The 26,571-nt window shown below is 56.7% G+C and overlaps 2 protein-coding genes across 5 annotated transcripts in view; one reads left to right on the top strand and one right to left on the bottom strand.

The window, feature by feature from the left end:
* ESPN (espin) overlaps positions 1 to 10,588 on the bottom strand; it is a 31,874-nt gene extending 21,286 nt beyond the window's left edge. For 2 of the 4 annotated variants that reach the window (XM_086715534.1, XM_086715535.1), the window contains exons 1-2: positions 10,122 to 10,574; positions 7,001 to 7,194 (exon numbers count right to left, since the gene is read on the bottom strand). In XM_086715534.1, coding sequence (XP_086571660.1) covers positions 7,001 to 7,194; positions 10,122 to 10,415 — 488 coding nt within the window. In that variant the 5' untranslated portion in view covers positions 10,416 to 10,574. Of the gene's footprint in view, positions 1 to 7,000; positions 7,195 to 10,121 lie in introns of all 4 variants that reach the window. The other 2 variants (XM_086715537.1, XM_086715536.1) reach the window with 2 other exon arrangements.
* A 6,085-nt stretch (positions 10,589 to 16,673) lies between these two features.
* On the top strand, positions 16,674 to 18,437 carry HES2 (hes family bHLH transcription factor 2). Its single transcript, XM_086715524.1, has 4 exons — positions 16,674 to 16,736; positions 16,823 to 16,918; positions 17,187 to 17,286; positions 17,373 to 18,437. The coding sequence occupies exons 1-4, from the start codon at positions 16,692 to 16,694 to the stop codon at positions 17,615 to 17,617; spliced, it is 486 nt and encodes a 161-aa protein (XP_086571650.1). The 5' UTR covers positions 16,674 to 16,691; the 3' UTR covers positions 17,618 to 18,437.
* The last annotated feature ends 8,134 nt before the right edge of the window (positions 18,438 to 26,571 follow it).

The raw sequence follows: 26,571 nt of genomic DNA, 5'->3' as shown, positions 1-26,571 counted from the left end.
ATCCCACCTGCTCTAACCCATCGGGTTCTAGCCAAAGTGACACGAAGGGTAACCATTCCAGTCCCGGCCCCTGCCCTTGGCCCTGGCCCCCAGCCACCACCCTGACTCTGTAGCTCACTGGGTAGGACCCTAGTGGGTTATTAAGCTCCTGAGCCTCAGTTTCCAAATACGGCAAATGGGCATCATAATTGTCCGGCATCTCCTTGCCTCTTATGAGGGAATGGAAGAGGAAGCTTTGGAAGGTTGCACATTTCCTTGGAGGGAAGGCGGCTCTTTGCCTCCTGGTGTGGCAGCCGTATCCTGACCAGCCAACCCCCTCCCCCACCCACTGGGTCTCAACTGTCACTCCCTGTGACCAACCCCAGGGGTTTCCCCATGCTCCTCTGACTTGGCCATTCCCTAGCACGTGCCCCTCCTCCCTCTCCGGAACACCTGCTCCTCCTGGCTTCCTGTACCAGCAGCCGACTCTCACGCCAAGCCTCCTAAGTCTTCTTTGCTGGGCCCTGGCCTTCACCTGACCTCCAAATGTGGGGATACCCCAAGGCCTCCTTTATGAACACAGTCTCCCCACCGGTAAGGTCATCCACTTCCCAGGGTCAAAGGCCACCTGCACCCCCATGCTGCTCCTCTCTCTAGCTTGGACCTGGAGTCTCTATCTGGCCTTCACCTCCGCCCACCGGTCCTTGTGTGCATTGCCCAGGCCTCTGGAACTTTACGTGCCTAGAGCAGATCTCTTGCCTTTCTCCCTCAAACCCTCCCCGACCTGCCAACCCCATTTTGGCAAAGGACACCACACTACCCTCCCTTGAGCCCAAGCTCTAGGAGTCTTTGGAGACCCCCAACCCTTGACCTCTTTATACGCCTGAAACTCCCTAGCAACAATCACACGAACCATATTTTTCTCCCTCTTTGGAAAAAAGAGGACACGAGTGAACTGCGACAACACAGGAAACGTGGAATGCTTGCCGGAAATCTCCGACCAGGACCGGTGCCGGCTTGCTGTTGCCACTGCTGTGGGCAGCAAGGAGCGACCCGCCCACAGAACCAGATTCAGGTCAAAGAACAGCATTTCCGGTGGCCAACAATTTCTGCTCCAAGGGAGGTCGGGAAGGAGCTGATCCTATGAGGATCAGGGGTAAGGCCGCCTTGGATAAAATCATGGATCCTTTGGTGGCTCTACGTCTCTTAGCCTCCACTCACGCCTCCTGGCTCATTTGAAAAGATCCCAAATTAGGCTTGATGCAGGGAAGAAATGCAGTGATGATTTCAGGGAGGTTCTAGGACAGCTTTACGCCCAATCCATCCGGGCTGAATACCCTTCCCTGCAACTCCCCCAGCCTCCCAGGCCTTCCTTCTGGTCCTCAGCAAAGCCAAACTTGATCCCACCTCAACACCTGCCTCTGCTGGTTCTTCTCCCTGTGATGCTGCCACGCCGGGTTTCTGCAGGCCGGCCCTTCTTTTTATCCAGGTCTCCGATGAGCTCTCACCTGCTCTAGGAGGGCTTCCTTGACTCCCTCAATTTAAAAAAAAAATTTTTTTTTCCAACGTTTATTTATTTTTTGGGGGACAGAGAGAGACAGAGCATGAACGGGGGAGGGGCAGAGAGAGAGGGAGACACAGAATCGGAAGCAGGCTCCAGGCTCCGAGCCGTCAGCCCAGAGCCCGACGCGGGGCTCGAACTCGCGGACCGCGAGATCGCGAGATCCCGCGAGATCGCGACCTGGCTGAAGTCGGACGCTTAACCGACTGCGCCACCCAGGCGCCCTTGACTCCCTCAATTTATTTCTTGTGTGTGTGTGTGTGTGTGTGTGTGTGTGTGTGTGTGTTGAGATTTTTGTCTTTAAGTAATCTCTTCCCAACGTGGGGGCTCAAACTCACAACCGAGATCAAGAGTCACACACTCCACCAACTGAACCAGCCAGGTGCCCCTTGACCCCTGAATTTAAAGAAAACCCCATTGGTTTCTACCAAACTACCCTGTTTTGCTTCATGGCACTGGTCACTGGAGACGTCTTGTGTGCCTATTTGGTTCACTCCAGGGACACATGTCACCAGGCTGCCACATGCCAGGATGGGGCAGCGCCACGCAAAGAGCAGACCCCTGCTGTCAGAGTTTGGTTCCCCTGCAGCTCCCAGATGGCAAGCCAACACACATGCAAATAAATTTCTGTGAATGAGGCACGTGCTGTCCACCTGTCCCCTTGTTTGCCCTGGAGCCTCCCGGAAAGTCGGCTCCAAGAAGCTGCGAGGGCTCATGACACCCCAAGCTCTGACGGTGTGCCTAGTTGCTCGTTGTTAACTGTGGGGGTGAGTGAGACGGGCAGTCAGACAGGGAGCTCTGTGATGTCCCCTCGCACAGGGCCTCAGCTGGTCTGTTTGCCAGGTGGGCCCAGGGAGGCCCAGCTCGGGGTGCCATCTGAGGTCACTCAGTGAGCTGCACGCGGGGCCGGACAAGCCCCAGGGCTTCCGGCCTCCTCATGCTTTCGACCAATGTTTAGTGCGCATCAGGCACTGGGCCTCCAGGATGGGGAAGACAAGGTCCGCTCTCCCTGGCTAGGGAGCTGCGGCAAGAGAATGCCCCAAGATGCACAGAATGTAATATCAGGTGGTTACGAGGGTGCGAGGGAAAATAAAGCAGGCGAGGAATGTGCTGCTGGTCAAGTGACAACCTAAAGGAGGCCGTGGGCAGGCCTTGCGGAGGAGTGGGGGTGGAGGAGAGACTCCAAGTTAGGGAGAGGGTTCCAGGCGGCAGGAACAGACGGTGCAAGGCTGGAGCGTACCAGCCTGGTGGAGGAGCAGCAAGGAGGCCCGGGAGGTGGAACGGGGTGTGGAGGGGGGAGCGGCTGGCGGTGGGGCGTGCGGGCTGGGCCAGGGTGAGGAGGGCCCCTGGGCCGTTGTGGGGAAATGGCCTTCTCTATCAGTGATCAGGGAGACTGTGGCCAGTCCGGGCATCTGACTTGCATTCCCGAAGGCAGAAGAGCTGGACAGCAAGAGGGCCAGGGTGGGGAGACCTGAGAGATTAGGGACTGGACCAGGAGTGGGAGACAGACCTGGAAAGGGGATGTGGTTTGATCAAGGCCATACAGGGAACCGGGGAAATGGTGGGGCCTCGGCTGCTCAATTAGCCTCTCATGACTAACGCCATGTCTGATTCTGTCAACACTGTGTAGCAGGGACATTTGTTTAATTCACTGATGTATCCCTGGCACGTTAAAATATTACCTCGCACGGGGGCCCTGGGTGGCTCAGTCGGTTGAGCATCCAACTCTTGATTTAGGCTTAGGTCATGACCTCATGGTTCGTGGGATCGAGCCCTGTGTTGGGCTCCATGCTGAACATGGACTTTGCTTAGGATCCTCTGTCTCTCTCTCTCTCTCTTTCTCCGTCTGCCCCTCTCCTCCACTTGCATTCCCTCTCACTCTAGAAAGAAAGAGAGAGAGGGAGAAAGAGGGAGAGGGAGGGGGGAAAGGGAGGGAGAAGGAAGGAAGGAAGGAAAGAAAGAAAGAAAGAAAGAGGGAGGGAAGGAAGTAAGGAGGGAAGGAGAAAGAGAAAGAAAGAAAGAAAGAAAGAAAGAAAGAAAGAAAGAAAGAAAGAAAGAAGTAAGGAGGGAAGGAGAAAGAGAAAGAAAGAAAGAAAGAAAGAAAGAAAGAAAGAAAGAAAGAAAGAAAGAAAAAGAAAGAAAGAGAAAGAGGAATGAAGGGAGGGAGGAAGGAAGGAAGAAAAGAAAGAAAGAAAGAAAGAAAGAAAGAAAGAAAGAAAGAAAGAAAGAGAGAGAAAGAAAGAAAGAAAGAGAGGGAGGGAGGAAGGAAGGAAGGAAGGAAAGAAGAAAGGAAAGAAGGAAGGAAGGAAAGGATATTGCCCGGCACAGAGTAGATACTCAAAGAACATTAGCTGAATAACTCAAATGCTCTGCCACTGAGCTCAATCTGAATCTCAATCTACCCCTGAATAACTCAATCTGTAAACTGGGCTGTTTATAGAGCTATTGCCTGGGGTGGTTATAAGGCTCAGACTACCTGTGGGGGGGGGGGGGGGGGTGCTAGGCACTTAGTAACCACTCAGCAGGCCGGAGCTCATCCGGGTTTATCCTGACCCCTGGCCAGGGCACTTCCAGTCTCTGCCCCGGGGCAGGGGAGGCCTCAGGCAAAGGAGATACGTGCAAGGAGGTGGAATTGATGCAAATCTTTGGACAGACTGACTTTCCCGTTTGCTACGTCTGGCAGAGCACGGGGCCCCAAAGGAAGGAAGAGCCCAGAGCCCCGCCACCCTCCACTATTCTCCCCAGCCTCAAAACTCAAGCCCAAGGGTCCGAGTTGAGCCTGGGGCTCCCCTCCAGCTGCACAGACCCCAGGTGAGCAGATGGTTGAGGCCAAGCAAGCACGAGGTAGTTCCTGGGCCCCAGCACCCCGCTGGCAAGGTGGTCAGGAGCTCTGAGGCGATATATTGTCTGCCCCGACCGGAGGCCTGGATAGCTGGTTCCCCTCTACCAACCACTAGTGCTCCTGGCCAGGAGGGTCGGTGCTCCTGGCCATCGCCCTCAGACCCAGTTCCTGCCAGCCTCCATGCTGCCAGCTTAGGGACCCTCCTTCTGCGGGGAGGATCCCCACGGGAAAACAGCCCCAGAGGCCACTGTAGCAATTCCTCCACCTCTGGAAGAATTCGCCCAATGGATTGGGATACCCTGGAGGAGAGGCAGGTGGGCGCGGGGTGTCCCTGCAATCTGAAGCCTTTTCTAACACCCTAAGGTGCAGCCTGGCTCTAGCAAGGCCTCCCCCGAGGCTGTCCAGCCCGCCCGCTTCCCCGCAGCTCGGCACGGCCATGGCCCGCTGCTGCCCACAGCCTCCTTGGGCGGGATCGAGTTTCTCACCGGTAGGTCTGGGAGCCCTTCCTCCCTCACCAACCGCCAGGGAGAGCTGAGCCCTTGTGAATAATTCACTGTGCTTCACAGCAGGCCCGGGAGGCTCACGAGAGTGAAAAGCGTGGAGTCACAGCCTCCACAGCCAGGATGCCCCGGTCCCAGGTTAAGCCCTGTGGCTTGGGGGACAGCCTGGGCCTCTGCCCTCTCCATGCCCCGCCTTGGAGAGCAGGAGTCTCTATCCCCGAGATAGGAATCTAAATGGGCACTGACCTCCAACCCCCAGCAGGCCTCCCAATTCCCAGCCGCCCCCTCCTGCCTGAGGCAAGCACATAAAAGCATTTTCTTATCAGCCAGGTCACACGCTGCGGTGGGGAACGGACCCAAGTCCTCTGAACGCCTCTGTGAGATTCGTAGAGGCCTCTGAGGGGCTGACGGCTCATCAGCCCAGGCCACCTGGCCTCCGAGTTGGCCCCAGGACCCAATCACAGCCAGCATCTGGCATGGCCTGGGACAGGTCAGCGTTCCCAAGGCCCGGAGCCCGCGATGGTGCTCCATGGCCCGGCCAGTCTTCCCGAGGCTGGGATCGCAGCCCATGGAGGGCTCCAGCTCATCCCAGGCCCCAGGCTTTTCGGTGAGGAGGGGTTCAGGGGCCAGCCTGGGGCTCCACCCCTACCCCTCCCGCCCACGTTCCTCACCAGCGCTGCCAGGGCTGGGCTTGGAGCCCTCTCTCAGTTTACATCATTTGGGCTAAGTTGGCATTGCCATTAGCCTGGCTTTTGGGGGCCCATTACGTGTGCCGAAGGAGGCTTATGGGTGCAGAAGGGTGGCCACGGCCCACTCGTCCCCTTCTAGGGCCTCAGTGTCCTCTGTGTCACGTGACAGGGTAGAACAGAAGTGTCGGGACCAGGTCCCCCAGGGGTATTGCTGATGGTGCCAGGTGGGGAGCACTCAAGGGTCTCTGGGGCCCTCCCCTAAATCCCAAGGACTCTGATGTGACCCAAGCCTTAGCTTGTCCAGAGCAGAGAATTCATGCCGAAGTGACACCAAGCGGCCTCTGGCAGGGACGGCGGTGGGAAGTCCCGGCCGTGCACCTGCTGGGCTCCCACCCACCAAACCAGGCCATGCCTGCTTAGCAAGGCAACTGCAGGCTGAGCTGGGGGTCTTAGGACTGCCCAACGTCGCTCTGACGGGGCCATGGGGCCGGGCAGCCCTCCTGCCTCCTCTCTGGCAGCCAGCCGCCCTGCAGGCTCCCTCGGGTGTGGAACCAGTGGTAAGGATCGGCCCTCTGACTTCAGGGCTCATCTCCTCCTGAGACTCGGTCCTCTGTCAGTGCTTACACCCCAGGCACCCACTTGGACTGACAAAGGTCACTGAGCAGAGCCCCCATTTGTCAGGTCCCTGGGGCCACTGTTGTCCCACTCCCCTGAGACAATCCTCTAGGACCCTTGCTTCCCTCCAGATCCACCTAATACTGGCTCCCTCCCTTCCCCCAGGGACTTCCCAGGACTCCCCTGCTCTGCACTGAGCCCCATTCTTCCTCATGCTCCCACCCCACCCTGGGGAGCTCCCAGCTCACTGCTCAGCAGCTCTCTCAGACCTGCCATTCAGGCTGAGGACCCTGGGAGGATTGGGGGCCCCACCTCCCGTGGTGGTGGGAATGGGCTGAGGGGCCACAGGAAGTGACAGGTTGCTCTGCGGACAGCCTAATCAGGGGGCAGGAGGAGGCTCCTCCTCCTTCTTGAGTAGCGGTCTAGGAAGCTCTCCCATATCTTCACCCCTGTCCCCCATCCCCCCATTAGAATAGTCTCGCAAACTGGCACAGGCCAGAGCTCAAGAGAGCCACACGCGTAGGCTCCCTGGAGAGGAGCATGTGACCTTGGCCCACGTGCCCAGCCCCCCAGGGGCAGCTGTGCTGGGGGACACCTGCTTGCAAAGCTCTGGGGCAAGTGGCTGTGGGCGGCCCGCCAGGAAAGGAAACATTGCAGCCTGGGTAGGAGCTGTCTCCGGCCTGGCCCTCCGGCCACTGGAGTGGCCCAGAAGCGGTCACTCCCCTGGAACGCTGGAGGGGCGGATTCCAGGCAGTCCCTGGAGGCCTCGCCCACCCGCAGCACCCAGAAGACGGGCGAGGAGGGTTGTCCTTACTCAGGATAGTGCCCGATGAGGAGCCTCAGGGAGGGGAAGTCTCCTTTGGCGGCAGCATAGTGGATGGCCAGGGCGCCCGTGTCTGTGGTCGCGGTGGCCTCCCCACCGCCATGGCGCAGGAGCCATTCCACCAACTCGGGGTGGCCGAAGCGGGCGGCCAGGTGCAGGACTGTGGCACCAGAATTGTCTCTGTCCTGTGGGAGAAGAGCGCATTAGTCCCTATGCCTTGTCCTGCCCCACATCCCGCCGGCCACAGGGGCCCTTCTGTCCTCGGGCACCTAACCGGCCCCAGTTCATAAGTGGCACCCATACGGGCCGGGCTTCCTGAGGCTGCAGGTCACGGCTGGGAACTGCTTGCATATAGTAGACTTTCAGGACAGAGCACTCTCATCCTCCCTGCAGGAGAAACTGTCCCCCAGATGCTCTGGGGACACCTGAAGGAATGAGCAAGGGTGGCTGAGGCAGGAAGGGTGGGCTGTTGGGGCTCCACCAAGCTAGCATCAGGACTGTGGGGGGCAGCCCCTGCATCTAACCCTTGGTCCCTCCCTCTTCCTCTCCCCAAGTGTCACATGAGAAAAGGCCTCCAGCTTGGTGTACCTTCAATACCCCAACATCAGTGCAGAGAACTGCCCCCCCCCCCGGCCCCCCAGCAGACTCCCTGCTCCCGGCCCAGGGAACAGGCTGCGTTCTTGCTCTGTGGAGGAGGAAGCTTCTGGGTACTGGTGGCAGGGCCTGGACAGTCAGCCAACAGTGGTAGGTGTGGGCTCGAGGCAGCCCCTGGGAGGGGCTTGGGTAGGACACCTTCCCGGGCACCCCCGAGGGGGCAGGCTGATGATCATGGCCCGGAAGTACTAAATGTGTCATCCATGAACACCCATGTGTGTGCGTCTCTGTGGCAGGAGGGGGTTGGCAGGTGCCGCTGATGTTCACCTGGGCTGGAGGAGGAGAATCACAGAGAACCCAGAAGTCTGGACTCAAAGGCCGGCGAGTTTGGGAGCGTGGGCACTGGTTCGAGAACAGCACGAGCTCCCAGCACCAAGCACGTGGGATGATGGAGAAGCAGACAGGGAGGGGGTGCAGAAGCAGTGAGAGGTGGGCATGGTTTACTAGGATCAAGGAAGGGAAGCCCCTCTGCCCAGAGAGAGGCCCCGTGGGGACAGTTGTGGCCAAGGAGGCTTGAGGAAGGTATCTCAGAGGCTCTTATAAAACAGGCACAAGGAAAAGAGGGCACAGAGGGGACAGGGGCCACCACCAGTAAGTCACCAGTCAGCTTCTGGGGGTGGCTGTGGGTCTAGGAAGGAGGCAGGAGGAAGGTGAGCGGGACCAGGTGGCACAGAGGCGGCTGAGCACAACACTGAGAGCCCTCTGTGTGCTGGACCGCCCAGGCAGGGGCTGAAGATTGCTTCAGTCTGTCCCCCTGAGCCCGGACCTCTGCATGGGGAGGGGTGGGGGTGGACAGTAGGGAGAGAACCCGGGCCTATGGGCTCTGGCCTGTCCCCAAGCCTCCAACAGCTGTGTAGGCCCCAGGAGCCTCATGTGCTGCGGCCCACACCCTAAAGCTGCTTATCTCTCTGGGCTGAGGAGGGCCAGGGATCGAGGTCATCCTCCCCCCCCCACACACACACTTCCGTCCCCAGCACCCAAGCTGGCTGGGGCTCGAGGGAGGGAGACTTGATAAGCCAGGCACAAGGCCACTTGTTCCTCTACCTCCTCTGCAGTGGCCAGGGAGGCTTCCGGCCAAGGTTGGACCCTGGGATGAGGGAGGCGTGCCACCTCCCAAAAAAGTGGGTGTGGACCATGTGCCAGGAAGTCCTGATAACAGAGCCAGCCAGCAGATAAGCAATCCGTCCATCTCCCAGGAAGGGTAGGAAGGGGGGTCTTGCCATCCTGAAGTGGGGGGGCGGGGGGTTTGGTCATCCTTAGGGCACAACCAGCCAGCTCTGGGTCACCCCTGCCTTCTCTCCTTCTTACATTCAGTTAACCCAGTGGTCTTGCTAAGTGGGAAATCAGTTCTGGGTCCTCTCTCCAGTGGCTTTTCCCCACAACTAGAATATCATCCAGATTCCTAGCCCCGGCCTATGGTGGCTTCTCCCAGCACCCTCCCCTGCCCCCCCTGCCCCAAACATGCCCTCCTCCTGGCTGTTTCTGCAACAGGATAAGAATGTGTGTGCCTGAGGGCTTTGCACTCCTTGTTCCTTGCACTTAGAACTCTCTGATCGGCACCTGGTCACCTCCTTCTCATCATCCAGGACTCCCTGCAGAGGCCACTCACTCCTAGCCACCTCGCCCAAGCAGCTAGCTCCCTGACACCCCACTGCATGGCCCATTGCCCCCATGGACTGACAGTTCCAGGAGATCAGGAGCGTGACTGAATCCCCACGCCCGGTACCTGCTGGATGCTCTAATGCCAGCAGGAGCGAAATGCAGAGATACACTTAGGGCCCGGAGCTGCCTCCTCCTCCAGCCCAGGAGGGGCCAGGCTTATATCCGCCTGAGGGCCACTGAGTGAGACCAACCAGGTGGGGTCTTGGGGCAGGAAGACTCAGGCTGGGCTGGAGAAGCAACTCGAAGCTGGAAGGGAGGAAGGCGCTGGTGTCCCGGGGTCAGCTAAGGCCCTGGGGAGGCCCCATTTACCACGCCCATCACCCCTCCCCCACGCCCTGGCCTTGGGGACACCTGCATCTCTGCCTGGGGTGGCCTGCCGGGGGGGGGGGGGGCACTTTGCCCACCCTCTTCCAGACCTGCTCCCAGGAGACCCGGGCTTCTGATTCCGTGCCCCACCTACACTCCAGAACTCCCCTGGATCAGTGCTTTGCTCTCCTCCCCATCCTCCCCAGCCCTGTCCCAGATTATATACTGGCCCAGGTAAGCCCAATTCCCTCTGGCTCCCCATTACCCAGTGCTCTTCTAGGCAGTGGCCCTGGCTTACCGGGGCGTCTTCCCGGCGCGCTCTCCATCTGGGGAGCCCATCCCACCCCAAGCCCTCTGGAAGGAGCTCGGGAGCAAGCTCAGTCGGTAGGTGCCCAATCTCACCCACCCTGGAGCCAAGGCGGCTCTGGGCCAGAGCTCCCCCCCCTGGGGAGGAAGCCCCCAGGGCGCCCAGGGAGCCGCGCGGACCCACCTGCACTCCGCAGCCGCCCTCCGAGAGCAGCCACTGCAGGCAGGCGAGGTGGCCGGTGGCGGCGGCGTCGTGGGCCGGCGTGGCTCCGTTGCGCGCGCGGGCCGTGGCGGGCAGGGCGGCCTCCTCCACCAGGAAGCGCAGACAGTGCAGCTTGCCCGCGCGGGCAGCGTGGTGCACCGGCAGCGCGTCCAGCGGGTCCCGCTGCGAGGGTCTCAGCTGGCCGGCGGCGTGCAGGGACCTCAGCACTTCCATTTCGCCCTGCCGCGCCGCCTGCAGCGCCAGCGCCAGGGCCATGGTGCCGCCCGCGGCGCCGCGACCCGCTCAGCGCGTTCCCCCGGACGCCATGCACCGGTCCTGCCCGCGGCGCGGCCGTCGGGGCCCTGCGGCTCCGGGGGGGGCGGAGCGGCTGCCGGCCGGGTCTCGGCCCGCACTGCCTCGCCCGCTCCGCTCCGCCTCCGCCTCCGCCGCCGCCGCGCTCTGGGGCTGCGGGGCCCCCAGCGGGCGCCCGGCGTAAGGCTGGGGCCCGCCCCCCGCGCCGCCTCGCCCCGCCTCCGCCGCGCCGTCCCGCGGGCTGGCGACAAAGGCCAGTGCGCCCGGGGACTTCTCTCCTGATTTGGCTCACGTATAAATAGAGACCCCCGGAGGGCGGCCAAACTGGGTTCGAATCTGAGAGCCGTCCAGGCGCTGGCGAACAGAGCCCCCAAACGAATTAATTCATCAACCCAGTGCACACTACCTGCTGTTCCAAGCGCTGGAGACACAAGCCAGCAAATAATTACCACCATTCCAGAGAGTGACGAGTGTCGCCAGCACGGAAATATGGGGTTAGAGAGCGAGTTGTAGGGGCTACGTGGGTGGTCAGGGAAAGGTCCGTCTGAAGAGGTATGGTGGGCTGGGTTTTGAATGATAAGAAGGGTCATTCCAGGCAGGGATGGCTGCCAGGGCAAAGATCCTGCAGCAGGAACAGGCCATACGAGTCCTTGGGGGGCTCTGGGTCTGTTTCAAAGTGGGTGCAACAGGTGCTGGGCCCTCCAGGCCCCAAGAATTGTCCTCAGAGCCTCCTGGAGGCAGAAGAAAGAAGAGGAAGGGGCACGAATGCCCGGTACATTCAGGTTTCTGGGTCTGGAGGCTGTGGGCTTAGAGAGCCCCAGAGCCTCTGTCTGGGGTGTGTGTCGGGGGGTGGGGGCGGGTGGTCAACTGTGAGCTTGGGGGCCTGGGGCTGCCAAATAGGGAGAAAGGAAAGTAGGAATGCAAGGGCTGGGGGCAGTGGGGAGATCAGCAGAGCAGTCACCTGGGGAGCAGGGCCAGGACACTTCCCTGAGGGCTCAGGAAAGTTCCAGGAGGCAGGGGGCCAGAACACACGTGTGCCAAACCAGCCTGCCTGCATAGCCGGAAGCCTTTCGTGGGAGCTGGAGGGAGGCGTAGCCCCCTGGACAGGAGGACAAGCTGCCAGAAGGCGGGGGCTGCATAGTTGTGGGAGCGCAGTCAGCACGTCTTGTGAAGTTGAAACAGCCTGTGCCCTTCTTTTCCCAGCCCTCACCCCCCACCCCCTCCCCCTCCTCCACCCCCCACTGGAGCCCTGTGAGGGTTTGTTTCACCCAGCACCTAGCTAGGACCAGCTCAGGGATGCCCCGAGCTGCAGACATGCCGTAGAATGAACCTGCTTCCAGGAACAGTGGGAGTCCTCATGTGGGACTCTGGGGCTGACACCTGGTGGCGCTGTGCACCATTACCTGCAGGGCTCCCAGGTGCCGCGGGAAACCAGAGCTGCTGGGGCCTGAGTGGCCTGGTGGGTTTCCACTCGTTTCCGAACGGCCAGGACGACCTCACTCCCTCCGTGGGACCTGCGACAACTGGGGCCTGGGACCCCTACCCAGTGGTTTGCAGACAAGGGGAGGGAGGGGGGCGTCTTATCCTGCTTCAGCTGACTCGATGCCCACTAGAGCTGCCTTTCTCTAGCACAGCCAGTGGCAGGCACACCGTGGGGCCTGCAAGTGGCAGGGGGTGCTGTGAAGAGAGAGAGCTAAAACGGCTGGTCTTTGGGGCCCCCCGCCCCGAACCTCCTCCGTGACTAAAAATCCCTACCGTTCATGTTCTTCACTCCCAAGGTGGCTCCCCTGGTGCTGGACACCCTCACGTCTCACACGGTTTTGTCATTTGGGGGCCAGATGGGGGTGACGTGCTGTCGCCATAGCAGCAAGGCAGAGGAGACACCCTGAGCCTCTCTCACCGTGGACAGGGACAGCTCCATAAAGGTCGCCTGTGAGCAGCCGTGCTTGCTGGCCATCTCCTCAGACCCCTCTCAGAACACCGCCCAAACTCAGGCTGAGACCCAGGCCTTCCCTGTCCTTTCCGGGCTCCACCAGGTCCCGCCCGGCAGCCCCAGGGAGCCCACGCCAACAGGAACACATTTGTGGAAGCCCTTCTGCTTCCCAGGCACTATGCTAAGCTCCGCCTGCATATCAACTTTAACACAGAGACATTGATAGTTAGAAGGGACGAATCTTACCCTCAAATTGGTTTTTTATTTTTTAATTTTTTTAATGTTTATTTATTTTTGAGACAGAGAGAGACAGAGCATGAACGGGGGAGGGGCAGAGAGAGAGGGAGACACAGAATGGGAAGCAGGCTCCAGGCTCCGAGCCATCAGCCCAGAGCCCGACGCGGGGCTCGAACTCACGGACCGCGAGATCGTGACCTGAGCTGAAGTCGGACGCTTAACCGACTGAGCCACCCAGGCGCCCCTCAAATTGGTTTTAACATAAACGCATCAGAACAGAGATGCACTCGCCCCCACAGGTCTTTGGCTCCCTCCAGCGCAGGGCTCAGTTACACTGCTTTCAGGCGCCACCTGTCCCTCTTCTGCGCAAGAGAAGTTCAAGTTCCTCCCTGTTACCCGGCAGCTGGAGGGGACAGAGTATGACAGACTCTGGAATGCCGCCTGCCTGAGCCCCACCTATTCTCTAAGCTTCAGGGAAACCGGCAAGTGCATTTTCTGAAAAAGCTGGAGGGAGTTATGTGATATTCCTTTGCTTAACAAGCAAAACAAAAGCGATGGGTTTGGGGAGTAGATGCCCCAGCAGGATCTTGCAAGGGGCTGGGAGTCTTCCTGGGGAATTGGGGGGCACCGACAAAGCGCCAGGCACGGAAGACCACCTCAGAACCTCTGCTCAGAATTTGAGGAGGCAGAGGGGGGCCAAGCCAGCCAGAGAGCGGGGTCCCTCCCCGGTTGCCTTAGGATTGTCTCTGGTCTCCAGGCCCCAGAGAGGCCTCCCTCCTTGGTCACAGGTGAGGGAATGAGCTGCAGCTGCAAGTTCTCATTCTGGAAGGTGCTGTTAAAAAAAATTTTTTTTTTCAACGTTTATTTATTTTGGGACAGAGAGAGACAGAGCATGAACGGGGGAGGGGCAGAGAGAGAGGGAGACACAGAATCGGAAACAGTCTCCAGGCTCTGAACCATCAGCCCAGAGCCCGACGCGGGGCTCGAACTCACGGACCGCAAGATCGTGACCTGGCTGAAGTCGGACGCTTAACCGACTGCGCCACCCAGGCGCCCCTGGAAGGTACTGTTAAAAGCCAGTCCGGGAGCCTCCGAACAGCCCTATAGCTCCCACTGCTGTGATGCTGGGAGAGTTCTGTGGGGAGAACCCGCCAGGAACTTCCTTGGTAGAGATGGCCAAGCTGATCAAATGCTTGGGTTTGGGCATTTGGGTCCAGAAAACGTTCTAAGGCTGCCTTCTTAACAGCAGGATCTGCTTTGGGTGATAACAGGTGGAAGCATATATTTACCTGTGATGGGGTTCTCCTTCCCTTTTTATTTTTTTATTTTTTTTAAATTTTTTTTCAACATTTATTTATTTTTGGGACAGAGAGAGACAGAGCATGAACGGGGGAGGGGCAGAGAGAGAGGGAGACACAGAATCGGAAACAGGCTCCAGGCTCCGAGCCATTAGCCCAGAGCCTGACGCGGGGCTCGAACTCACGGACCGCGAGATCGTGACCTGGCTGAAGTCGGACGCTTAACCGACTGCGCCACCCAGGCGCCCCCCCCTTTTTATTTTTTTAAAGCAATTTGGTAGGGATTCTTTAATGTTTATTTATTTATGAGGTGGGGGGACAGAGAATCTCAAGAAGCCTCTGCACCGTGAGTGCGGAGCCCGATGTGGGGCTCCAGCCACTAACCATGAGATCACGACCTGAGCCAAAAGCAACAGTCGGACGCTCCGATGACTGACCACCCAGGCACCCCTGCTCTTCCCTTTTTAATTTCAGATGAATTTTCACTTAGTTTCCCTATTTTGTGGTTTGAGCTGTGTGTGTAGTGTGCCCATCTTGTGCACCCCATGGTTTTTGTGGGCCACACTTTGTTTGGCAGACAGGAGGGGTGATATAAATGGCCATGGCGAAAGGTGGTCATTTCACCTTCACCTGTATACCTAATCTCCACAGCGACACTTATGAGAGAGGTACAATCACTATCCCCATTTTACAGCTGGGGAAACTGAGGCACCAGGAGATTATTGTTGTTGTTTTTTCTTTTTTATGTATCTTGCCTGGGGTGACACAAATGCTCAGAGCACCTCCACTGTGCCCTCCAGATGTCAGCTCCCTCCCCACCAGGAGGCTTTTTCTCATCCCCCTTCTGGGCTCAGGCCAATCACCCACCCTGTTCACACCTCTCCCCCAGCCCAAGGGCAGGGAGCCAGGGCAGAGTGTGACCCCACTGTACCCTCCCCTAAAGCCTGCACCCCCATACTCTGCCTACTCAGTTGTCTTACTTGTTCCCCTGTTCATAAATAACTCCTGGCTCTAGGTAACCAGCGAAACCTCCAGAATCCTTTGGTTGAAGGGAACGGTGGGCCAACCTGGCCAAAGTCCATCACAGCAATGGGAGAATGGAGAAAAAAAACCTTAAAATCTGGAGTAGCTGAAAAGGGAGTTTGCTCCCCCACCTTCAGTCTTCCAGTGATCCACAGGCATGGAGGGGGGTGTTCTAGGAGCAATCTTCCTACTCTGTCCGCCCAGGAGCTACTGTCAGGGTCTGTCAGCAAAGATACAAATGTTGGGGTGGGGTGGGCTTGTGGGCACAGAGCTGAGTCAGGCAGTGTGTGTGTGGAGGGGTGCGTGGGGGGGGGTGGGACACGTGAGGCGTCAGTGATCCACTAAATGATCCACAAAATCATTTTCTGAGCCCTTAAAGAACAATTCATTAACTTGGAAGGGGCTGGTCCATAGATACCCTGGGCTCAATGATGCCAGGAGGACAGGGGCTCAGGCATTCCCAGGCCTTGCTGGGAATTTTGTTCTCATAATTACGACTGCTATGGAGGTTAATGGAGGGGGGGGGGCTAACAGGTGCTTGGCACACAGCACGTGGTCCATGAATGGTGACCAGTTGGTCCTTTGAGTGTCACAGATGAGGATGGGTGACCTGAGCTCCCCGGTCACCCCGACTGCTCCAGGCCCCTTCCTGATAGCCAAGTCGGTCTTCTCAGGCCCTGCTGGGGGGGATGGGCGGGGGGACTTGGAGCGAGCAGCGGGGGTAGGGGACAGAGACGGGGTTTGGGCAGCGAGGGAGGACATCCGTCTAGTACCCTGGACAGCGCCTATCGGTCCAGCCCGGGCGTACCTCTTCTTGGCCCTTGGTCTGTGGGTCTCGCCCCCCACTCGCCCACAGGTCGGCCGGCAGTCCCAGTCCGCAAGGCTGTCCGTTGCCCCGAGCAGATGGGCGGGGGACGCCCAGCCAGTTTGGCACAGCAACAGCCACGCGGCGCGGAGGCGGGCCCGGCGGACCCCCGGGGCCGAGGCGGACAGCGGGCAGGGGGCACCCAGGACCGCCCCGCCCCGCTCGTCACGTGAACTCCGACCGTCCCGCGGGTAGGAACCCGCCGCTGGAGCCAATTGAAATGAAAACGAGCCCAGGGCTCCTGGATTGCCTCGTCTTCTCCGGGCCTCAGTTTACCCATCCAAATCCGAGCACGGGAGAACCCAATGATCCCTAACTTGGTGAGCCGCTGGAAGATTCTGTGAGGTCGTTAGAGCGAGGGCAGGCCTCCAGCGACCGGCCAGTTCCCAGAGGCTAGCTGACACTTTACTCTGGGCCTCGGTTTCCCCTTCCAGCTCAGCCCTTCAGTCGGCAGAGCTACTCGTGGGGGGAGTCCCTCCCCTTGTTTCGAAACCTACGTGGGAACTCCTGCCGCCGCTAGGTCCCCCGCCCCGGCGTGGGGCGGGGCTCACAGGAGGTGCTGGGCGCGAATGAAGGAGCAAACTCAGGACCACGAAGGTTCCGATGGCGCCCACATACCCCCTGCAGGTGCTCGGGTGCGCCCCCCGCCCGCGACCGCGCCGCAGATGGGATGCGAAGGCCGCACGAGGGCAGCACCTTGGGGGGTCACCCGCTCGCTCCTACCCTGCGAAGGAACAAAGACGGGAGGTGGGACCCCGGGCCGCCAGACTCCTTGGGGCGGGGCGGGGCGGGGCGGGCGACACCGCCTCCTTAAAGCCTGGCGGCGGGCTCGGTGCGCCACCCTCCCGGGACTGCCCCCGCTGCGCGCCGCTTCTCCGCAGAGCATGGGGCTGCCTCGGAGGGCGGGGGACCCGGCGGAGCTGCGCAAGGTAGGGGCTGGGGACTGAGGGCTGGGCGGTCGGGGCGGGGACCTTGATGCGACCCGCCTGACCTCGGCCTGGGCGCCCTTCCGCAGAGCCTGAAGCCGCTGCTGGAGAAGCGCCGCCGCGCGCGCATCAACGCGAGCCTGAGGCAACTCAAGGGGCTCATCCTGCCGCTGCTGGGCAGGGAGGTGGGTGCCGGGGCTCTCGGGGGCCGGGGGTGGGGACTCCCGGGGCGCAGAGCGAGGAGGGCGGGTGGGCCGAGGGGCCCTTGTCCCCGGAGCCGGCGAGGGGCCTCCGCGCGGCGCCCGAGGCCGAGCCCGAGCGTGGCTGGCGCCGAGGGGCCGACCCACCCCCGGCCACGCGCGCCCCACACCCCGGCGCTCACGGCAGTCGGCCGGAGATGTGTCTCGTTTGTCCGTGTCTCTCTCTGCTCCTCTCCCTCGTGGCCGGGCGCAGAGCTCCCACTGCTCGAAGCTGGAGAAGGCGGACATCCTGGAAATGACCGTGCGCTTCCTGCAGGAGCTGCCCGCGTCCTCCGGCCCGGCGGCAGCGCCCGGTGAGTGACCCACCCCGCCCCGCCCCGCCCCGCCGCAGCCCTGCCCCACGCCCCACCGCGTGCCTCACGCCTCTCTCCGTCCGCAGCGCCCTCCGACGGCTACGGTGAGGGCTACCGCGCCTGCCTGGCGCGTCTGGCCCGTGTGCTGCCCGCCTGCCGCGTCCTGGAGCCCGCCGTGAGCGCTCGCCTGCTGGAGCACCTGCGGCGGAGGGCGGCCGGCACCACCCCCGACGGGGGGCGCGCTGGGGACTCCTGCGGCCCTTCCGCGCCTTCCCCGCCGGCCGCGCCCGCGCCCCCTGAACCTCCCCGCGGCCTCTGGAGGCCCTGGTAGCCCCCTAGCCAGTCCACGGACCCTGCTGGCTGCAAGAGACCTGGGGCGCTGGGCAGACAGAGGAAACCCGTGGTGCCAGCTGCTGTTCCCGTCACGAGGTAGCAGCCCAGCATCCACAGGCTGGAACCTGGATGTTTGTGATCTGTGTGGCGACTGAAGGCCATGCGGGCTCAGCTTAAGGCAATCAGTGGAGCAGCCCAGCCTCACCCCAACTTGGGTGCGTCTAGGTGGAGGCGAAGGGGGCAGGTGGCTGCAGAGGGAGGAAGGATCCCCCCACTGCAGCGACTGGAGGTGGGCCCTGGTACCAGGCCAGCCATGCTTGGGCAGCTGGCACCAGCCCAAAGACTGGGCCAGGAGCTCACGTCTATTCTGACTGGTCACTGCCCTCCCAGTTGGGCCTGGCTCCTTAACAGCTCAGCTTTGGAACCTCTGGACACACAATAGCAATGGCCTGAGGGGCTCTAAGGGCCGGGCAGCCATCACCTCTGCTCCTGGGCTCTCCTGTCCCATGCTTTCAGTTATAGAGACCGGGTGCAGCCAAGGCTCTGTGTTGCTGGGGTTGGGGGCATTGTAACAGAGCCTTGGACTTACTTCCCCAGCGTTGTTACCTCTAGGGGGTCTTGGGGTGTGAGGAAGGGGTGGGATAAGGAGGGTGCCTTGTGGCCTCAAGGAAGTTTGTCGCTTGGAGGGCCTGGGCCCAGCAGAGTCCATGCCAATGTGAGATGAGCAGGGCCTGTGTGTCACCCAGAGCGGCAGAAATTCAGGGGATAAGAACAAATAAAGGAGCGGGGAAACACCTTTCCTCATTTTCTCTTGCAAACTGCTCCCTGCTACTCCTTAGGACAAGTTACTGGAAGCAACTTGTTCTTTGGGCTTCTTTTCCCTCTGCATGGAAGCAAGGGGAGCCTGAGAAGACCCAGGGAGGGGACTGCGGTCCCCAGTCCTGCGTGCCCAGGAGGAGGGGGGGGGCAGCTGCAGCCTGCTGGGCATGTTCCTGTTTTACGAGGATTCACTGAGCATTCGAGGGAGGTTGGCAGTCCTCCCGGCCATCCCCAGTCCAACATCCCGAGCAAGGGACCAGGGCACTAGGGACAAGAGGAGCTGACTTGGCAGGCATGTTAACTAAGTCCAACTATGTCACAAACCCATGGTGGCCTGGGCACTGATTTGGGTGGGACGCTGTGGGCATTTTCGGAGGAGTCAGTGTTAAGACGACAGGTGAGGGGCGCCTGGGTGGCTCAGTCAGTTGAGTGTCCGACTTCGGCTCAGGCCATGATCCCACCATCCGTGGGTTCGAGCCCTGCATCGGGCTCTGTGCTGACAGCTCGGAGCCTGGAGCCTGCTTTGGATTCTGTGTCTCCCTCTCTCTCTCTCTGCACCTCCCCCACTCGCGCTCTCTCTCTCTCAAAAATAAAAACATTAAAAACACTTTTTTTAATTAAAAAAAAAAAGACAACAGGTGCGCCCCCAGCCAGGCGTGTTGTCCTGCCACCTGTCAGGCCCAGCTGGCTACACTGTAAGTTCCTAGAGGGCAGGGCGAGGGCTGAGTGCACCTCTGTGACCCCCAGGAACTCAGCACGTGGTGGCTGCCTAATAAACATCGCGAGCTAACGAACAGGCAGTGTGACTGGACCCCAGCTGTACGGAGTCCTTTTGCCCCGACTCCCACCCCTAGTCCCTGATGTCACTTTGCGTATCGGCTCCACCAAAACTTGTGCGTCCCGGGGACAAACGTGGGGGAGGGTGTGGAGAACGGAAAGAGCAGTTTCTGCTGGTTTTCCCTGGTCCTGAGAATGTAAGCCTGTTTTCCCGAGTCTCCAGGAGCAGGTGGATAAGGAGGGGCAGCCCACACCCACCACATGATGTCAGGTTTCCTCCTTGGGTTGAGGACTCCACGCTGGGTGCACAGTGAGCAGGGTCCTTGTTCCCAATACGTAATATCTTTTGACACAGGTTTGAAGACAGGAAGAACTGGCCGGCCAGAGGCCCCTTTCCCTCTTTGGGTCATATTTGCCACTTCTTGCTTCTGAGCCCCACCTGGGTCCTCGACCCTGTGACTCCCATTGACTTGACGCCAATCAAGCTATAAGACAAGCAGCCGGGAAGGAGGGGAGTGTAGACAGGCCTGTGACTCACGGGATCAGGCGTTCCGGGGAGCCTGGACCGGGTGGCTACCCGGGCCCTGGCAAGGAGTTGAGGCGTGCCCAGGCAGGTGAGGTTCTGGGCCTGCAGTGAGAAGCCGGTTTCCCAGTCGGAATAGGCAACAGCTGCCCACAAGTTCTCAGCTGGTCCTCTGAACTGGGCTTGTTGAAACAGGGATGATACCAGCCTCCTCCACAGGACCCCTTCAGGCTCCTCCCCAGGTGTTCCTAAAGGTGAACGAAGGGCAGTGCAGCCTTTTTCTACGTGGGGGAGGCTGCCTCACTCAGGGGGGCATTTAATGATCTTTAACGAGGCCCACATCGTGCCCGGTGACCAGCACTTATGACGTCCTCTCTGCTATGATCCCATGACTGAATCTAACTGTCTGGTTATCACGCTTGGTTGGACAAAAGTCTCCTGTGTCTCTCATAAACCACTGGGTGAAATGATCCAATGGCCCAAGGATAACCAGAGCACTGAGCTGTCTGGGAAACTCAGGCTGGGGCCAAACCCCCCACATCCCCCCTCCCCGGCACCAGTTACTTTGGAGAGGTCAAATCTCATTTCCATGAGGGAAGATAAAGAGCACGTTGCCAAGGAGGGATCCTCTAATAAACATTTACAAATTGCTCTGCTCTGCCTGTGAAGCCCAGACTCTTCCAATGAGTCTCCCACTGGTTTATCTGTAACAGGATCAGAATGAACATAGCCTGCGGGGAATGTCTGGAAAAAATCTACGGCTCTGCAGAACCTCCCCCAACCCCATGCTTTGGGGTGACCACTCTGGAGACAGCAGCAAGACAGAGGGGGGCTTCCCCATCATGGGCAACTATCTCCTATTTGAAACATCCATATGTGGCCATATTTTAAAATTTTTTTTAATGTTTATTTATTTTTGGGAGAGGGAGAGGCAGAGAGAGAGGGAGGCACAGAATCCAAAGCAGGCTCCAGGCTCTGAGCTGTCAGCACAGAGCTCGACTAGGGACTTGAACTCATAGACTGAGAGATCATGACCTGAGTTGAAGTCGGAGGCTTAACCAACTGAGCCATGCAGGAGTCCCTTTATGTGGCTATATATATATATATATATATATATATATATATATATATATTTTAAATATAATTTATTGTCAAATTGGTTTCCATACAACACCCAGTGCTCATCCCAACAAGTGCCCTCCTTCCTGCCCATCACCCACTTTCCCCTCTCCCCCACCCCCCCCATCTACCCTTAGTTTGTTCTCAGTCCTCAAGAGTCTCTTATAGTTTGCCTCCCTCCCTCTCTGTAACTTTTTTTCTCCCTTCCCCTCCCCCGTGGTCTTTGTTAAGTTTCTCAAGATCCACATATGAGTGAAAGCATATGGTATCTGTCTTTCTCTGCCTGGCTTATTTGACTTAGCATAATACCCTCCAGTTCCATCCACGTTGCTGCAAATTATGCGGCCTTTAAAAAAAAAAAAAACACAAAACATACTAGGTTGCTATAGACATCCCAGAAAAGAACTAACCCAGCCAATGGTGTTTTTTCCCTTGGTTTTACTTCTGGCCTGGCCGCTTACCAGTGTGGCTGTGTCTCTGGGGTACTGACTGCATGTGTGTGTGCGTGTGTGTGTGTGTGTGTGTGTGTGTGCATGTGTATCCCTCTGCACAGCCAAGTGACCGCCCTACAGGGAGCTGCCAGGGCATGTGATGTGCGAGAGAAGGCTGCCACCCACTGAGAGTTCCCAGTGAGCAACCAGTTTCGCTCTGGGTTTTGAGAGGCCCTGGCAAAGCCCCAGGCACTTTCAGCGGCGTGAGAAAGGCACTTAATGGGCACACCCAGTGTACAGATGGTGTCTTGTCACCTGAGATCCACTGGGGGGCAGTAGGGAGCAGGGGCCCCAGGGGCTGGTCACAGCTTTGTGAGGCTGGGTTCCCTGGTGAAGGAAGGAGATTCCCAGCCGTGTATGTGCTCACTGCTTGTTCTGTTGCGGAGGGTGGGCCCAGACCACCTGCCTTGGTGCTTGGCATACTACGAGCCTCAGGGAGAATGGGACCAAGTTATTAAAGAACAAAGAACCATTCTAGACCTCAGAAATCAGAGGCAGACCCAGGTTTTGTGGGGCTACATTCCAATATAAAATTGTAAATACAGGCTTAGTATGAAAATACTCAGTGAAAAAATAAATCACATCAGACGAGTGGCTCTTGCAGACTGATGTCTATGCTTTTGGTTTCTCTTCAAGCAATTTGTCAGACACACTTCCACAGAAAACCTTCCTGGTGACAACCCAGGCCTTTCCTCCGTTCCAGAACATTCTACTAGGTTATGCCCTTCCTTGGGAGCAGATCCAAGCTTGAGCTTCATCAGCTTCCTGCTAAATCCAGAGTAGACAGTCTGGTCAAATGTAAGAGTCCAGAATGCTCGATGACAATAACACGGTAAATGTCTTCCATTCACTGCATCCATTCATTATGGGCTATTATGTTACAAGCTATATATTTACACGAACATTTACAGTATTTACGGCATTTTTTTTCCTTTACACCTTTCTGGGAAGCTTGTGAAATGCAGATTTCCAGCTCCCACGTCCAGGGGTTCGGATGCCCTGTGTCTGAGTCAACAGCCTCACACCATACGCACCCGAGGCCAGGTTAGTCTCCTCGGGCAACGACACCACGTCTGAGGACTGTGGGTGCCTGGGGCTGGGGGGAAGGACAGAAGATGGAGTTAGTGTTCGGTGGAGACAGAGCTCCAGGATTGCAAGATGAAGAGTCCCGGGGACGGATGGTGATGCTGGTTGGCTAATTACGTGAATGTGCTTCCATGCCACTGGACTGCACACTTAAAGACGGTTAAGAGGGTGAATTTTCTGGGTATTTTACCACCAAAAACAAGAATGAAAAGAAGCGGCATCTGAAACTGGGGCTACCCCTTGATCGAGTTTGCAGTAGGATTAATTGAGTTTGCAGAAGATCCGTCCGGTTCTCATAGGAAGTAGACTGGTCAATTAAATTAAGCTGTGATAAACAGGGCGCCTGGCTGGCTCAGTGCATAAAGCTCATGACTCTTGATCTCAGGGTTGCGAGTTTGAACCTCGCATGGGGCATCCTGGAGATGACTTAAATGAAGCTATGATGCACACTTTAGGCCTTTTAAGAGTGGCATCAATTTTTGCCACTTTGGGAATCTAGACTGTTTTGATTTACTAGCCTATCCTGCTTGGGGGCAGAGCTTTGCACTTTTTTTCTTTTCTTTCCTTTTTTTTTTTTAACCATTTTTAAAAATTGAAGTATAATTGACCTACCGTGTTCTGTTAGTTTCAGGTGCACAATACACTGATTCAACAATTCTATACGTTATACAGTGTTCCCCATGATAAGCGGACTCTTAATCCCCTTTCCTCACATCCCCCACCCACCTCCCCTCTGGCGATCACCGGTTTGTTCTCTGTATTTAAGAGCGTGTGGTTTTTTTTGTCTCTTTTATTCTTTGTTTATTCATTTGTTTTGTTTTTAAGTTATTTTTAACGTTTATTTATTTTTGAAAGAGAGAGAGAGAGAGAGAGAGAGAGAGAGACAAAGCGTGAGCAAAGGAAGGGCAGAGAGAGGGAGACACAGAATTCGAAGCAGGCTCCAGGCTCCGAGCTGTCAGCACAGAGCTCGACGTGGGGCTCGAACTCGTGAACCTCGAGATCATGACCTGAGCCAAAGTCGGACACTTAACTGAGAGACTGAGCCACCCAGGTGTGCCTCATTTGTTTTGTTTTTTTTAGATTCTACATTATGAGTGAAATCATATTTGTGTTTCTCTGAGTGACTTATTTTGCTTAGCACGATACCTTCTCGGTCCACCCATGTTGTCGCAAATGGCAAGATCTCATTCTTTCTTATGGCTGAATAATATTCCATTTATATATATATGTGATATATCTCACATCTCCTTTATCCTTCTTTGTCGTCTTTATCTATGGGCACTTGGGTTGCTTCCATATCTTTGCTATTGCAAATAATGCTGTGATAAACATGGGGGTGCCTATGTCTTTTCAAATTAGAGTTTTGTTTTCTTTGGGTAGATCCCAGTAATGGAATCACTGGGTCATAATTCTATTTTTAATTTTTTGAGGAACCTCTGTACTCTTTTCCACAGTGGCTGCACCAGTTTGCATTCCCACCAACAGGGCAAGAAGGTTCCTTTCTCTCCACATCCTCACTGACACCTGTTGTTTCTGGGGTTGTTGATTTTAGCCGATCTGACAGGTGTGGGGTGATGCCTCGTCGTTTTGATTTGCATTTCCCTGCTGATGAGTGATGTTGAGCATCTTTTCATGCGTCTGTGGTCTTCTTTGGATAGATAGCTATTCATGTCTTCTGCCCATTTTAATCGAATTATTTGGCCTTTTGGTGTTGAGTTGTATAAGTTCTTTGTATATTTTGGATATTAATCCCTTATCACATATGCTGTTTGCAAATACCTTTTCCCATCTAGTACGTTTCCGTGTCGTTTTGTTGATGGTTTCCTTAACCGAGCAAAAGCTTTTTATTTTGATGTAATGCCAATAGTTTAATTTTGCTTTTGTTTCCCTTGCCTGAGGAGAATGTCGAGAAAGATGTTACGACTGATGTCAGAGAGATTACTGCTTGTGTTTTCTTCAAGGAGTTTTATGGTTTTAAGTGTCACATTTAGGTCTTTAATCCGTTGTGAGTTTATGTGTGTGTGTGGTGAGAAAGTGGTCCAGTCTCATTTTTTTCATGTGGCCGTCCAATTTTCTCAGAGGTTTGCACTTAAAAAAAAATTATAATTAAAGGGATGCCTGGGTGGCTCAGTCAGTTAGGCGTCCAACTTCAGCTCAGGTCACGATCTTGAGATTCCCGAATTCAAGACCAGCATTGGGCTCCTTGCTGACAGTGCAGAGCCTGCTTGGGATTCTCTCTCTCCTCTCTGACCCTCCCCCACTTGTGCGTGCTCTCTCTCTCAAATAAACTTAAAAAAAAAAGGAAGAAAGGGGGCGCGGGGTGACTCAGTCAGTTGAGCGTCCGCATTCCCCTCAGGTCATGACCTCGCGGTTAGTGAGTTCGAGCCCCGCATTGGGCTCTGGGCTGACAGCTCGGAGCCTGGAGCCTGCTTTGGATTCTGTGTCTCCCTCTCTCTCTCTCTCTGTCCCTCCCCTGCTCACTCTCTGTCTGTCTCTCTCTCAAAAATAAACATTTAAAAAATTTTAAAAAAGAAAGAATTCGTTAGTAACTTAATGATAAGTTTAGTAACTTATTAGTATACATACTGTTAACAGATGCTATCCTTCAATTCCAAAATTCACACCCTACTTAAGAAAATGATGTGAGCACACACACACACACACACACACACACACGGTAGTGCTTCACTTCTAAACAAAGAATTGTGTGGGAGGGGTTTAAATTAAGGGACAGATATTTTCCCACTATGCTTTCATTAATCTTTTTTTTTTTTTCCAACGTTTTTTATTATTTATTTTTGGGACAGAGAGAGACAGAGCATGAACGGGGGAGGGGCAGAGAGAGAGGGAGACACAGAATCGGAAACAGGCTCCAGGCTCCGAGCCATCAGCCCAGAGCCTGACGCGGGGCTCGAACTCACGGACCGCGAGATCGTGACCTGGCTGAAGTCGGACGCTTAACCGACTGCGCCACCCAGGCGCCCCAATCTTTTTTTTTTTTTAATGTTTATTTATTTTTGAGAGAGAGAGAGAACACAAGCAGGGGAGGGGAGAAAGACAGGGAGAAGCAGGCTCCAGGCTCTGAGCTGTCACCCCAGAGCCCAACGTGGGGCTTGAACCCACGAACCACGAGATCATGACCTGAGCGAAGTTGGACGTTCAACCTACAGAGCCACCCGGGCCCCCCAGTCTTGGTTGTCTCTGTTTCAGGTTTTTCTTTAGTTCCAGCTTAAAAGCATACTCTGCTGAGTCCTTCACTTTCCCAATCTCGTTAATATGACTTTGTCAAGTTTGGCTCAGGCACAGAGGATTCTATAATGTGTATATAGTTGTGCAAACAAAACCACAGTGACAAACTGTCCCGTGTCTCACCAGTCTATAACCATTAAATAAACTTAAACAAACAAAAAGAATATAGAATGCTGTTTATCACGTTTGTCACTTTGATTTTGTTTGCAGCAGGGAGGGGCAGAGAGAGAGGGAGGGAGAATCCCAAGCAGGCTCCACTGTCAGCGAATTCACGTGCCCGATGTGGGGCTCGATCCCACGAACCGTGAGATCCTGGCCTGAGCTGAAACCAAGAGTCATATGCTTAAGTGACTGAGCCACCCAGATGCCCCTCATCATTCTATATTCTTTCTTTATTTTAATGTGTATTTAGTTTTGAGAGAGAGAGCGTGTGAGCAGGGGAGGGGCAGAGAGAGAGGGGGACAGAGGATCTGAAGTGGGTCCGTGCTGACAGCAACGAGCCCGATTTGGGGTTCAAACTCATGAACCGAAGGATCACGACACGAGCCGAAGTCGGACAATCAACTGATTGAGCCACCTAGGCGCCCCTCACCATTCTATATTCTCCTGACCCACACATCCCTCCTAGATTAGATGTAATTTCCTAAAGCCCAGGAAGTTTCTGATTGAGAGGTTTACACCTGACCTTCCCCTCTATGATAGGTCTTACCCTACAGACCACAGAATTAATGTGGGGGTGGTGCCAAATATCAAGTTTCTGTATTCCAATTATACTTTGGGGGACCAGAGAAATGACACATGTGTGAAATGTTCACACATGTGTGAAATGTTCAGACACTCGGTGGACCCACTGTGAGCCCGACAGGACCAGGAAGGGCTCCATTAATG

This window comes from Puma concolor, chromosome C1, assembly GCF_028749965.1.
Source record: "Puma concolor isolate L17-30 chromosome C1, mPumCon1.1.hap2, whole genome shotgun sequence".
Classification (NCBI taxonomy): Eukaryota; Metazoa; Chordata; class Mammalia; order Carnivora; family Felidae; genus Puma; species Puma concolor.
Note: the sequence above shows the minus strand (reverse complement) of the source record. Positions and strands in the feature narration are given on the sequence as shown.